The following is a 14,753-nucleotide window of genomic DNA, read 5'->3' on the forward strand; positions in this document are numbered from 1 at the left end:
GAAACTCCAAGAATATGGTGCAGAATGAGCATGCACATTTTGTGTGTCAAGCAGCAGAGGGTCCTGGACTCCACAGGGCTTAGGAACAGAAGACTTAGGAACCTTACCTGGCATATGCACCATACGGCACTGGCAGTTCCGCACCACAGCTTCTTTCTCACACTGCAGCCTGCAAGCGGCAATGCTGTAGGTCTCATAGCCAGGCAGAATCTGTTCCCCCTTCACACTGGCCCGACAGCTCCCCCAAGGCTGGGGCAGGTATGTTAGCTGCAGGATATGGAGGGGTGGAGGGGAGAAGATAAGTGCCAAGAGAAATCAGTGCCCTGGCTGACAGAGAACTAGAGAGGGCTCTCCCAGCGCAGCTTTGGCTTCACTGAAACCCATTTTCCAGTTAAGCTCTCCAGCACTCCAGCCCTACAAGCTGAGCCATAAATATACCTAGGGTTATTCGGTCCTTGCCCCCATCAGCACAGAGGCTGGAAATATAGCTAAATCCGATTTTATGGCTGACATTTTAGGGTCAAGAATATACATTTTCTACTCTCTCCAAGAGAAACAGAATTATTCTAACACAGTTTTTGTTCTTGAAACAGGAAGTGCTTTGCATATAGCAACTAAGAGCTCAAGGTTAGCACGACTGTCAATGTGGTACAGTGGTTACAGTGATGGATTAGGACTGTTCTCCAGCCTAATCTACCCCACAGAGTTGTTGTAATGAGAGGGGGAGAACCATCTAGGCTGTTCTGAGGTTCTTGGAGGAAAGGTTGAATAAAAATATGATAGAACCAGATGTTTATTTGAAAGTAAGTCCCATTGAGTTCAGTGAAATTTACTCACCAGTAAGTATGTGCTGGATTGCAGTGTTAGAGCATAAACCAAGCATGACCCTATTTCAAACCTTACTGTTACCTACAAACTTAGCTTCAATAGGCAAGCTACTTCATGTCTCCTTCCTTTTCCAGTGTGCCTATAAGGGATAGGCATGAATCATGATTTGCGCTAAAAATGGCCAATTCGTGGTTCATTTCAAATTAGCTTGTCTGATCCCACCACACACGAAATGAACCAGCCTTTTTTCTTGGCATGTCACTTGGTTTGTGTTTGCTTCATTTTCCCAAACAGCCTGGCACTGACATGATTCCTGGCCCCCTGTACTGCTTGTCAGTTTCCAGTGAAACTGACTAGATGCCTCAGTTTTGCTTTCCTCAGCTCCTATAGCTTCTAGTCCGATTCACTTGAACTGAACAGAAGCACAGGGAGCTGGGGAGAATGGAGCTGCCACTTCTAGTCAGTTTCACTGGAAACTGACCAGAAGCTCAGGGGGTGGGGGAGAGTGGAGCTGCAGCATCTAGTCAGTTTTGCTTGAAACTGAACAGAAGCTTCCTGGGGGTTGAAACCAACCAGAAGCTGCAGGGTGGCTTCCCTTTTTCCCTTAGATTGACATGCTCCTAGGAGAGCAGTTTACTGAGGACATCTGTTTTAGGGGCTATAGTTTGGCCCCCCAATGTAATTTGCACCAAACGTGGAGATCAGGAGGAGGAGAGTCCACTGAAGAGTTTGCTATAAATTTGGCATCTCTAGCCCACTTGAGAGCCATTGTATACCTTCCCGAACTGGATGAACCATGAATTTTTTAGGAAATTGAAAAAACACAAAAAGAACCAGGTAGTCCAACAAACCATGAACCTCCATTTTCACATTCCATGCCCATCCCTAGTGCCTATATTACCGGGGTATTGTAAGGATTAGCGAGATAATGCATGCAGTGTGCTGAAATTCACTGTATACATTCTAAACAGTATCAGTAAAAAGGTCTGTGTGCCTGTGAGTGTCTGAGATCCGTATATAATGAAAAGCTAATATCTGATGTGACCGAACAATTTCCTTACAAGAGATGCTGCCAAGATGCAAAAAAACAAAACAACCCCCTCTTCAAATAACAACATGTAGGGGTTTGCAACCCCCCCACCCCACAAACCTTTATCTATTGGAGTGAAAAACCAGATCTCAATATTAGTATGGCATTTGGATCTGGGATTTTTTTTGGAAATCCTGGATTTTTTCAGGTCTAAGAGACTGGAGAAGAAAAATATCAATATAAAAAAGTCAGCCCAACCCTGGGGCTGGCTTAGCTTCTCCTGTGGTGTGGTTTAAACCATGCTGCAGAAGAAGCTGGCGCTGGGATCTGCTTGCAATGGGGAGACTTGGCTTGGAGGGCTTCTCCTGCAGCATGGCTTAAACTGAGCTGCAGGAGAATCTTTCCTGGGGATCCGCATGGGGAGGGGAGATCTCTCCCTGCAACATGAAGATCTGGCTTGGATTGCTTCTCAGCTCTCACTGCCCCATTGATCCTGGCTTGACTCCTCTTTCAGCTCGGTTTAAACTGTGCTGCAAGAGAAGCCAGACTCAGCAAAGGTGGTACTGAGCTCTCAGCTGAATATACCCAAATAAAATAAAATAAAATAAATCAGCTTTATTTGGGCTGTATACCGGTATCCAATCAGACTCTTTGATCTGTATTTGGCTTAAATAATACCTGAAAAATACCAGTAAGGTATTTTTCAGGGGTTTTTTCCAACTTGGTTTATGCCGAACGCACACGCCTAACAAAATGTTGACTTAACACGCTTTGCTGTGAAAATGTCTTTCATTGTAATGCTGAGGAATGAACCTTCTGATGAATAATTGGAGTTGCCACAAGGCTGCAGAGAAGTCAAATTATTCTGCATATGCCAATTCATTGGTATGTATGAAACACTGAAAACTGGCCAGTGCTTAGCATTGAAGCCAAGCTAAATTAAAAAAAAAAAAACTATGTGGCATTGGTCGAGTAATTTTAACATGGCTGTGGAGGGAGAGAAGGCAGATATAATTCACTGTAATTAATTAAATGCCTGATTAGGGAATATTTCTCTTTAAAAGGTTGCATCTGCTTTGGAATTTTGTGTGTCCCCTTTTGAAATAGCACTCTGATTACAGGAAGTAAATTTTGGCATCTCAAGTGTTCCTCTGACCACAGCACCTGCGGAGTGGTCTTTAAGGCACCAGTTCTTCCTCCAAGGCTCTTAATGAAAACTCTAGGCAGTGTTGGTGGAGTAGTCAGAATGTTAGGCAAGCATCCGAGAGAGCCGAGTTCAAATACCCTTGTAACTCTACGCTGTGGCCAATCACCTTCCCTCTACCTAATCTATCTCACAGGGTTGCTGTAAATTTAGGAGGAAAGAGCCATGCGTTATGACCAAGTCCTTTGAAGGAAGAGAGGGAAGTAAAAGAGTTGTGAGATTTTCCCATTTAGGATGTAAAACAGTGTTGCATTTACTTGTAACTGTTGTTCATCTAATTGCCTCTATGCAGGCGTACATGGGACTGTGCATGCATGCAGGCCAGCTGCCAGAAGATTTTTATCTAGCCTAGTAAGAGAGCAGGAGGGTCCCCTCCCAACTGGAGATATTCAGGCCATTTCCCCACCTAATGATATATGCTCTGGGGAAGGGGGGCTCTCCCTCCTTCATTTTTCTCTTTGCTGTCACTATGAGCCAACTAATATAGAGTCATGGAGCTCACAGTGGAGTAGGAGGGAGGGATGTGTGCCTGCACAGAGATAACTAGATGAACAACAGTTACAGGTAAGTGCGATACTGTTTTCATAGTCATTGTTCTGTGCAGTTCCACATGGGAGACTAGCAAGCTGATTTACCAGGTGCTAAGGTGAGAGAGATTTACTGGAAGATCTAATGTAGAACAACTGTCCCCACTGATGTCTCCCATTTTGTATTCATGTCCATGGAGCAGTGCTTATTAAAAGCGTCTGCAGATGACAATGTTGCTGCCCTGCAAAAGTCAGCCAATAGGATGCCTTTTTGAAAGGTACTGGAATTTGCTTGAGCCCTCACGGAGTGTGCCCATATCTGTAAAAAACGCTATACCATGCCAGCGTGTAGGCTCTGTTGATAGTAGAAACAATCCACCTAGATGCCATCTGAGTAGACACAACTTTCCCTTTAGAGGGACCAGGAAAGCAGACAAATAATTGTGGAACCTTTCTGCATTCACTTGCTCTCTTTAAATAAGGTAAAAGGGCATGTTTTACATCTAAACTGTACAGTCATCTTTCTGCTGTTGACAATCAAAGCCGGGAAAAGGTGGGAAATGAAATGTCCTGGCTCAAGTGGAATCTAGAAGCTACTTGTGGTAAAAAGTGAACAGTGGGCCTTAATTTCACTTTTTGATTGCAAAACTTTATAAAAGGGTGGTTAGCTCTCTGGGTGGTCAGCTCTAATCCCTTTTATCCTCCTAGCAGATGTAATAGCCACTAGAAGGGACACCTTGAAGGAAAGTAGTAAAGAGTCCAGTAGCCTCTTTAAGACTGACAAATTTTATTGCAGCATAAGCTTTTGAGAAACACAGCTCTCTTTGTCAGATGCACCTAAGGGCTTCTGTTTGGATACCTTTGTCAAAAGACTTCTTGTTGTCAGGAAGTAGTTCTAGATAAAGGGTGATCTTCTCCCATAAAAAAAGAGTTGGTCAGCTCAGCTGCCGTAATAGCTTGGTAATGTGCTATCCTGATGTTTAAGGATGATGAAGACTAAGTCTTGTGGCTCAAGGCATCAATCTTTGTGCCCTCTTTGTCAGCTGGGGTTGAATGTGAACCCACTCGTTGCTCAGTCTGCATCTCCTCTGATATTAACGAGGATGGAGGAGGATGGGTAAAAAGGAATGGAAAGCCTTCTTGCTGAAACCTGTACATACTCTTGACTTTATGAGATGTGACAGGAATGGAAGACAGTCCTTCTTAAACAGATCTTGCCTTTTCTAGGATTCCTTCCAGGAGTGGGAAAGCTACAATCCCTGGTGTGTCAGGGTAGAGTCACACCAGCATTTTGACTTCGGGTCTAGTGTCCATTGAAGTGACCTGGATGTCGAAAGGCTGTGCCATATGAACTATCTGTTTTGAGTAAAGACATGAGTCTTCACTTGGAGACACCAGGACATAGTATTCTGTAGTGGCTGCATCCTGGGACATGGTATTGGCAGGAGACAGTTCTGAAGCTATGCCAGAACTGAACCTGTACCCACAGTCTTCCTCCTCCTCGGAACCATAAACGGCCAGACCCAAACAGAGAATCCGGTATGCAGGTCTCTCCATCAATCTTACATTATGACTTGCCCTGCATAGTCCAGGCAAGTCCAATCTTGTCAGATCTCAGAAGCTAAGCAGGGTCGTCTCTGGCAAGTACTTGGATGGAAGACCTCCTTGGAATACCAGAGCTGGAGGCAGGAGCAGGTTTTATTCAGCCATCTCTCTGAATATCCTCCACACTCCAATAGGGGTCAGTCACCAGCGGTTGCCATGACTTCCAGTTGCACGTGTGCGCGCGCACACACACACACACACACACACACAAAACTAAAAATACCCCCCTCCAAAACCTTATATTATGATTTCTCAGTTCTATCTGTGGTTTTGGAGAGCCTGGCCATTCTATATAATACTGAGCAGGGTGGCAGCATGAGTATTGGTGTCCTGGACCTGAAGGTACCCACAGAGGTGTTGCCCACAGAGACACAGCAATGTGTTCTGAAGGGGTGTCACCTTGAGTGGCCAAGTCACAAACCTATGGAGACCATACTGGAGAGTAGCCGCTGGGAGAAAGGGTGTGCAAGACAGAGATCTGCTGACCTCAAGAATAGTCGTTGAAACTCGTTCTTTCAGTTCCTTCGAAGCTGCCCCTTATGATTCTGAGCAAGTTGGATCCGTTGATACCGACTGTTGGCTCTTGTGTTAAGATTTCGATCTGTGTTTTTTTTGGCAGTGGTTCCAATGAGGACCTGGCTGGAGCCTGTTCTGGAGTTTCGGAACATCTACAGTTCTGATCTGACCTTGGAACTGACTGGACTGAAATAATCAATGGGGACTGAAAAGACAGATTATTCTACTGGGGCAGATGTCTTAGCTGCTGGATCAACAGAGGCAGGTGAAACTTTCTCCCATAAGGCGACCTTGAGGCGAGAGGTGAAGTCCGCATGGGCCTTCAGGGTAAATTGCTGGCAGATCTTACATGCCGATGCCGCTATGTTGTGGTTTTCCACAAGGCACAAAAGTCTGTCAGAGTGCTTATCCTTATGAGTAATCTTTATAGAGCAAGAGGAAATTTTTTTGAATAAAGACATCTTTCTATTTTTTTATTTTGACAAAAAGACAGGAGCTAACCAGGAATGTTCTTCTCAAGGCAGCAGCAGAGAGAGAACTGAAGGAGGGAGAGAGGCCCCTCCCAGGAGCGGGTGACTGTTAGGCAGGAAAAACGGCTTGAATGACTCTGATTGGGAGGGGCCCCTCCTGCTCTGTTTCTTGCCTAGCTAGAAATCTGCAGGTGGCTGGCCTGCACAGAAGGAACTGCAAGTGACACAGAGATGGTACCAGAGGCTCAAGACAGCAGCTGATCCATGATGGGGTTGGGGGGGAGGCACTCCACATGGGATGTCAGTACAGCCCAGATGGTCCAAGCAGGGTGGGGTGTGTGACCCTTGGAGGAGAGCTTCCCTCCCCACAAATCAGTTGCTGAGCACAACAGCAAGGGCAGGAATTTTGCCAGCCAGAGGCCTTGGCTGGGGGTTAGGCTGGCAGAAGAGACTCTGGTGGGCCCTATGCAAACCCAACTGGGTTGGGGCAAGGCAAGGAAGGGGTTAAGAGAAGAACAGGGCTCAGAGAAGGGAGTTATAGTGCTGGGCTTGGCAGAGCCCCAGGGATGGAAAGGGATATGTAGGCAGAAAAGGGCAGAGATGGTGTGAACTAGTTGAGAAAGGCACAGAGAAAGGAGGAAAGGGGAACCTAGAAGAAGAAGAAGATGATGATATTGGATTTATATCCCGCCCTCCACTCCGAAGAGTCTCAGAGCGGCTCACAATCTCCTTTACCTTCCCCCCCCCACAACAGACACCCTGTGAAGTGGGTGGGGCTGGAGAGGGCTCTCACAGAAGCTGCCCTTTCAAGGACAGAGGCTCAGAGCAGCTCACAATCTCCTTTCCCTTCCTCCCCCACAACAGACACCCTGTGAGGTGGGTGGGACTGGAGAGGGCTCTCACAGAAGCTGCTCTTTCAAGGACAGAGGCTCAGAGCAGCTCACAATCTCCTTTTCCTTCCTCCCCCACAACAGACACCCTGTGAGGTGGGTGGGACTGGAGAGGGCTCTCACAGAAGCTGCCCTTTCAAGGACAACCTCTGCCAGAGCTATGGCTGACCCAAAACCATTCCAGCAGGTGCAAGTGGAGAAGTGGGGAATCAAACCCGGTTCTCCCAGATAAGAGTCCACACACTTAACCACTACACCAAACTGGCTCTCCAACAGAGAAGCTTTGGTCTTGGACAAGATAAGACAGCCAGACCAGGTCACGCCTGGTGGAATCAATTCATGGCAGAACTCAGTTTTAAAGGGGAAGAGTGGGTGGGTGAAGGGTACTGTGTTTGTGTGGAAGCAGATTTGGTTCCAGGTTGAAAGGCATAATTATCCAACATCATTGAGCCCAGATAAGTATCTGCTTACCATGGAAGATGCTTATGACATCCCACTGCCCCCAGCAGGGCCACACTGTGCTTCAGAATTCTGTCACTTTTATGTCATTTTATCTCTCATACCCCTAATGGATGCTGGCAATTGTAGTTTTGTGAGTTTTTTGAGAGTTCAGTGTTAAGAGATCCTAGTATTTCTTTAACTACAGTTCCCGTGGTCCCTTGGGAAAGAAAATGCTAATTAAACCTGTTAAAATTAGTTGGGTACCTACTATGTTAAAAAAAAAAAGAAAAAACGAATACAACCCTAGCATGTTTGCAAACTTCAGTATCTTCATTCAAATTGCATTAGAGTTACTCGAAATGCAGTAGGATTGATTGAATAGCACCATAAAGTGTCATATTGCTGTTCTTTCAGCCGTCAGATCCTTAATCTCTGTAAGAAACTGGTTTGATTAAAATCCCCATTCTAACCCACAGTATTATCCTCTAGCTGAAGTCAACTGCAGCAGCGTACTCCTGGCTTCTGTGGAATGGAACAAGGGAAGGAGAGCTGTCTTTGCTTAGTCCAACTAAAACAACACCACTTTAAGAGCCATCCTTCCTCTCACTAGGTGGTTTGAATGGTTAAAACTGCCCAGGGAAGAATTCTATGCATTTCTGTTAAACTCAAGGCTAGATCCAGTGTGATTCCCTTGTAGGATGCTGGCCTAACTTTATTAAAACAGCCTTAAAGATCTTATCTCCAACAGCTCCTAGGAGGTCTCTAGGGAAAGAGCCATTCACTGAAGGGAGCAGTTCTTTATCCTTGCCTCATTCGGTGTGGCTCATTGCCTGTATCTGCTACCTTGTTATGGTCTGAGGCACATCTCCCTACGCCCTTAACCATTCTCAAACCTTGCACAATCTCCGGGGGTGCTCTTCCTGCAGGTGGGGCTTTTGCCTCCTTGCCCTATATCCCTTACCCGTTGCTCTTGGCAGGACACAAAGGTCTGGAAACCTGGGGAGACTCCAAAGCCCAACTGGTGGATGTAGGGGGGCTCATCCTGGCTGTGGATCTGTACCCGAATTCCAGCTTCGAATGATGTCTCATCTACCAGAGGAAGAAATGGGAGCCACAATGTTTCTGTTCTGCCAGAGTGAAATAAGTTTATCCATATAGCTCTGAGTATGATATCCTTGCCTTCTTTTACATCCCCAATCACTGACTGTTCCTTATTGCCTTATTGAGAAACCAGTTTGCTACCAAATATTACACACATTTATAAAATACATATCTTCTGTTATATGGCACTAGTAAATTGGTAACATGCATGTGACCGTGAATTCATCTTCAGTATTTGAAATACGGTAATAATTGGATCTGTATGGTTTACAGATCCTTTTCCTAGGCCATTTTCTCTCCCATTCAACTCTAACTCTGAACAGAGAATAGAACTCTTGCCCATCCTTGAGTGACCCTTTCCTTATCTGCATCCCACCACTGCCCCAAGTAGCCACCCAGCTGACCACCAATGGGCTTCGGTGCTGTTAGTGATGCCTATGATGTCCATCAGGGAGGATCTGGTACCAGAGGTATGAGGACTAGGGCAGGGAAAGAGAAGCAAAACTGGGGTAGGGGGGAATGCATACTGCCCCAAAGCCTTTGGAGCGTCCTCCTTTCTACCTCCACTCAGTGCTACCATTGCTCTTACTAGTCTCTCTCCAGATGGGTAGGTATTCCTCTTGCTGGATGTCCAACATGATCTCCAGCCCATTGCCCATTCCACTCTGGCGGGTCACCCGTGGTTTGCTTCTGTCACCGTTGAATGTGTAGCACTTCCCATAGCGTGTGTAGACCTGTGGAAAAATGTGAGATTGATTAGAGGGGACTGTCAGGCTTAATCAAGCTTAACAGATAGCATAAAAGCCAGGAGCAGAAAATGACCCACTCATCTCTGCCAGGTTTATAGCTTTAAAAACAAGAGCAGGCTTTCTGCCTGTCTTCAATTTCATCATCATTTTTACCTTATCCATAGAGAGCCAGCATGGTATACTGGTTAGAATATTGGCCTAGCATTCAAGAGATCCAGGTTTGATTCCCAGTCTACCAAGGAATCCCTGGTCTACCAAAGAAGCTTGCTGGGTCACTTTGGCACAGTCACACACACCCAACCTAACCTACCTCAAAGACAAATGGACTCACATTTTAGCTATATCTGAAGAAGTGAGCAATGAATCACAAAAGCTCATACCCTGCCACAAATTGTGTTAGTCTTTAAAGCGCTATTGGACTCTTGCTCTTTTCTATTACCTCACAAGGTTATTGCTGTAGAAGAAAACGGAGAAGAGGAGAACGGTGCAAGCTGCTTTGGGTTCCCACTGGGGAGAAAGGCAGGGTTTAAATAAAATCCATCTCCGACAATCTGTTTTATTCAGCTACCTGGTTATTGTGATCCCACCAGGAGAGAAATCTGATGTGCTTCAGAAGTGGAGTGACTGTATGGTCAGAAGAAGAGAGAAACACACACAAGCTCATATTCTTCAGAGAAGCAGAAGACATACCTTGTTTTCCATAAAATGAAGTCGATAATCTGCATACAATCCTTGAAGATCTTGTGTGAGGTTGGTGGTGGGTGAGGTGTACAGTATGTGTGAGAGTATACTCCTCTGTAGAATCACTGAAGCCCAGGTAATATTTAAGATGGGAGATAACTAGAGAACAATTCCCAAGTCTTGTTTTACCCAAATAGTGGTGATATCTTTCTAATATTCCCATAAAGTATAACATTTCTCCCCAAGCAGCGTGTCTAAGTATTCTCTCTTTTTGTACTGTGTCAGTATATTGACCCCAGTCATTCTACTACAAGTTGCTTCTGCCACCATAAGGCTGATTCCAGTTTCACCAGGTCAAAGAGTAAGCTCATACTGTCTCCTGAACCTTCATGGGATAAATCAGAATTATTTTCAGATTTGTTGTCTCTCTGAAGTCCAGATACACACCTTGATCACCTCAGAATGGTACCTTAATTAGAATTTACGGTTTATGTCAAAAGAAGCAAGCTGTTTATGAAGGTAAATTATAGGTACACTAGGAATGCTGTTGAGTTACTAGAGAGAAGCAATATTGATTACCAAGATAATAACAGTAAAATGGAAGCTTAGCCTATATGTAATGTTCATTCTCCAATGCTACTTTCTTACCAGTACACTAAGAGACAAGTTTTGGGTTGGGATTGCTAGAGAAACAACATCTACTGCAATTGTGTGAGTCTTTCCCAGGTGAAGGGAATCTCAGGTGTTTTTAGTTTTTCCAGTTCAAAGCCTGTAATTCCATCCATCCCTCCTTTATGGTTTGCCCCATGAAATCTCTGTGTTTTGCTATACACTGAAGTCCAGCCAATTAAGGTTTGCCATCCATGATGATAAACACTCTTTAACAATAATTTGAAATGTATGAGCTTGGAGAATGCTTTTATGGCTTCTTTTGTCAGCTTGTATAACATGGTTGGCAGGGAAATTATTAGGTATGGGTATGAACTGGGAAAATGTGATCCAGTTCATGGTTCATGGTGTACCCAGTTTGGGAACCACAGACCATTCTGAACTTTTGGGGGCAAAATGAACCGGTTTGGTTAGTGAGGTTCATGGCATGGTAGAATCCCCCCGGGAGACTTTCCCATTCCAAACAAATAACAACAACAATAATAACAACAACAGTGCATTTCCCTGAATACAGTCTTCATTTCCTCCTCCTCTTTTTTTTGCCTTTAAAGGGTTCTCCAGCTGCTGTACTTCCACTAATTAAAAGTGAACACACACACTCACTCACAAAGCAGCCAAAATGAACACTTTTGTGATCTCACTGGGACAATTTACTTGTGGGAGTTGCTGGATGTAGTAATCCGCTGTATTTCAACCAACTTCTTCAGACTAACATAGGAAAACAAATGTACTGAGCAGAGCAGTCTGAGCACAATCAGGTTCTAGTTAACTCTTTACTATCCCTTTTACTATGCAAACAACTTCTGAAAGGAATGCAAAACAAAGAGAGGGACTAGGTTCTCTCTCTCTTCGTCTCTCTCACACTCACTGGGACAAGCCACACAGCTCTGCCTGCTGGCCTCCCCCCTCCCCCCCCCCCGCAGCTTTAGTCTCACTGGGATTTAATGGTACACACACATCTTCTAAAACACAAGCAGTCTGCAAGTATCTAAACCTACCCAGATGGAAAGGAACATTGTGGCTGTTGGGGCAGGTCTTCTCTCTAGGGTTGCCAAGTCCAATTTAAGAAATATCTGGGGACTTTGGGGGTGGAGCCAGGAAACTTTGGGGATGGAGCCAGGAGACATTGGGGTGGAGCCAAGATCAAGGCTGTGACAAGCATAACTGAACTCCAAAGGGAGTTTTGGCCATCACATTTAAAGGGACGGCACACCTTTTCAATGCCTTTCTTCCATAGGAAACAATGAAGGATAGGGGCACCTTCTTTTGGGGCTCATAGAATCGGACCCCCTGGTCCAATCGTTTTGAAACTTGGGGGGGTACTTTGAGGAGAGGCACTAGATACTGTACTGAAAATTTGGTGCATCTACCTCAAAAAACAGCCCCCCCCCCCAGAGCCCCAGATACCTGCGGATAAATTCTCCATTATTTTCTATGGGAATAAATCTCCATAGGGAATAACAGAGTTCCCAGCAGACATTTCCCTCCCCTCCCCCTGCTTTCTGACGACCCTGAAACGGGGGGAGGGCTTCCAAACCGGGAGATCCCCTGCCCCCACCTGGGGATTGGCAACCCTACTTCTCTCCCCTTCCCCCACTTGCCAGCTGGCTGGCAGCAGGGAGAAGCCTGCAAAACTGGGGGATCTCCTGCCACGATCTGGGGGCTGGCAAGACTAAATGTGCTCTGCTGGTCTGCCTCTTTGTGTAGCTGCTAACAGCCAAGAGAAGAGAGGGTGTGGAGCTGAGCTGATAGTGTGTATATATTAGGGTTGCCAAGTCCAATTCAATAAATATCTGGGGACTTTGGGGGTGGAGCCAAGATCAAGGCTGTGACAAGCATAATTGAACTCCAAAGGGAGTTCTGGCCATCACATTTAAAGGGACGGCGCACCTTTCCAATTCTTTCTTTCCATAGGAAATAATAAAGGATAGGGGCACCTTCTTTTGGGGCTCGTAGAATTGGACCCCCTGGTCCAATCTTTTTGAAACTTGGGGGGGGGGGTATTTTGGGGAGAGGCACTGGATGCTATGCTGCAAATTTGGTGCATCTACCCCAAAAAACAGCCCCTCCCCGGAGCCCCAGATACCCGCAGATCAATTCTCCATGGTTTTCTATGGGAATAAATCTCCATAGGGAATAACAGAGTTCCCAGCAGACATTTCCCTCTCCTCCCTGCCGCTTTCTGACGACCCTGAAGCGGGGGGAGGGCCTCCAAACCGGGAGATCCCCTGCCCCCACCTGGGGATTGGCAACCCTAGTATATATCTATGTATAGGCGCGCGCACACACACACACAAATTCTGATCCCATAGAACAGAATGTGAACTCCGTTATTGGCAGCCAGCAGTGCCTGTTAGACTTTGGAGGTGTTTCCAAGGCTGGGGAATTCCACCCTCCCACCCCTGTTGCTTTGGAGTTTTTTAAACAGTTTAAATCAACAGAGACAGTCTGTCTGGAAAGGTATCCATTTGCAAACCACCACAAACCGCCAGAAATAGCACCAGCGTTTGTACTGGTCACTGTTCCATGAACATTGCTTTGCAAACCACAAACCAGCCAAAACTTGTCACGGACTTTACTTTGTGAGCCAGTTCATGCCCATCCCTGCAAATTATTTTTTTGGGAAAGCTTCGCAATAAAGTGCAGAAGCATGGTGTACATGTAGAAGGCTTCATGTTCAATCTGTGCCATCTCCAGTTGAAGGGTCTCAGGAAGCAGGTGGTAGGAAACATCTTCTTGTGCTCAAGATCCCACAGGGCCACCAGTTTCAGTTTCAGTTTATTTCAATTTATATTCCGCCCTTCCCACCAAAGTGGCTCAGGGCGGCTTACAACACATAAAAACTAACATAGGTTTTGGATTTAAAATACAACAAATTACACCGTTAAAACAGTAAAAATGGTAGAACATAAAAACAGGCGATCAATCAGACTACTACACTGCAATCTTCTATAGAGTTTCTAACGCCAGTTAGTTATAGGCCAGCCGGAAAAGGGCTGTCTTACAGGCTGTTTTACCACCAGTCGGAGCACACAATTCTGAGCTAGCTGGACCAATAGTATTAAACAAGTTTATATGTTCAAATAATAAAGGCATAATAATAACAACAACAACAACAACAACAACAACAACAACAATAATAATAATAATAATAATAATAATAATAATAAAAAGGCAAGTTTAACCTAATCCCACTGACCCACATAATAAAGGCAAGTTTAACCTAATCCCACTGACCCACATAATAAAGGCAAGAGTAACCTAATCCCACTGACCCACATAATAAAGGCAAGTTTAACCTAATCCCATTGACCCACATAATAAAGGCAAGTTTAACCCAATCCCACTGACCCACATAATATTAAGGCAAGTTTAACCTAATCCCACTGACCCACATAATAAAGGCAAATTTAACCTAATCCCATTGATCTACATAATAAAGGCAAGTTTAACCTAATCCCACTGACCCACATAATAAAGGCAAGTTTAACCTAATCCCACTGACCCACATAATAAAGGCAAGTTTAACCTAATCCCACTGACCCACATAATAAAGGCAAGTTTAACCTAATCCCACTGACCCACATAATAAAGGCAAGTTTAACCTAATCCCACTGACCCACATAATAAAGGCAAATTTAACCTAATCCCACTGACCCACATAATAAAGGCAAGCTTAACCTAATCCCACTGACCCACATAATAAAGGCAAGCTTAACCTAATCCCACTGACCCACATAATAAAGGCAAGCTTAACCTAATCCCACTGACCCACATAATAAAGGCAAGTTTAACCTAATCCCACTGACCCACATAATAAAGGCAAGTTTAACCTAATCCCACTGACCCACATAATAAAGGCAAGTTTAACCTAATCCCACTGACCCACATAATAAAGGCAAGCTTAACCTAATCCCACTGACCCACATAATAAAGGCAAGCTTAACCTAATCCCACTGACCCACATAATAAAGGCAAGCTTAACCTAATCCCACTGATCCACATAATAAAGGCAAGCTTAACCTAATCCCACTGACCCACA

General features: G+C 45.0%; 1 protein-coding gene across 4 annotated transcripts in view; it reads right to left on the minus strand.

Annotated features, from left to right (window-relative positions):
- ASIC4 (acid sensing ion channel subunit family member 4) overlaps positions 1–14,753 on the minus strand; it is a 324,105-nt gene that overhangs the window by 38,673 nt on the left and 270,679 nt on the right. For all 4 annotated transcript variants that reach the window (XM_060261612.1, XM_060261613.1, XM_060261614.1 and 1 more), the window contains exons 2-4: positions 9,202–9,346; positions 8,473–8,600; positions 108–267 (exon numbers count right to left, since the gene is read on the minus strand). In XM_060261612.1, coding sequence (XP_060117595.1) covers positions 108–267; positions 8,473–8,600; positions 9,202–9,346 — 433 coding nt within the window. The remainder of the gene's footprint in view (positions 1–107; positions 268–8,472; positions 8,601–9,201; positions 9,347–14,753) is intronic.

Source organism: Heteronotia binoei, chromosome 21 (genome assembly GCF_032191835.1).
Source record: "Heteronotia binoei isolate CCM8104 ecotype False Entrance Well chromosome 21, APGP_CSIRO_Hbin_v1, whole genome shotgun sequence".
Classification (NCBI taxonomy): Eukaryota; Metazoa; Chordata; class Lepidosauria; order Squamata; family Gekkonidae; genus Heteronotia; species Heteronotia binoei.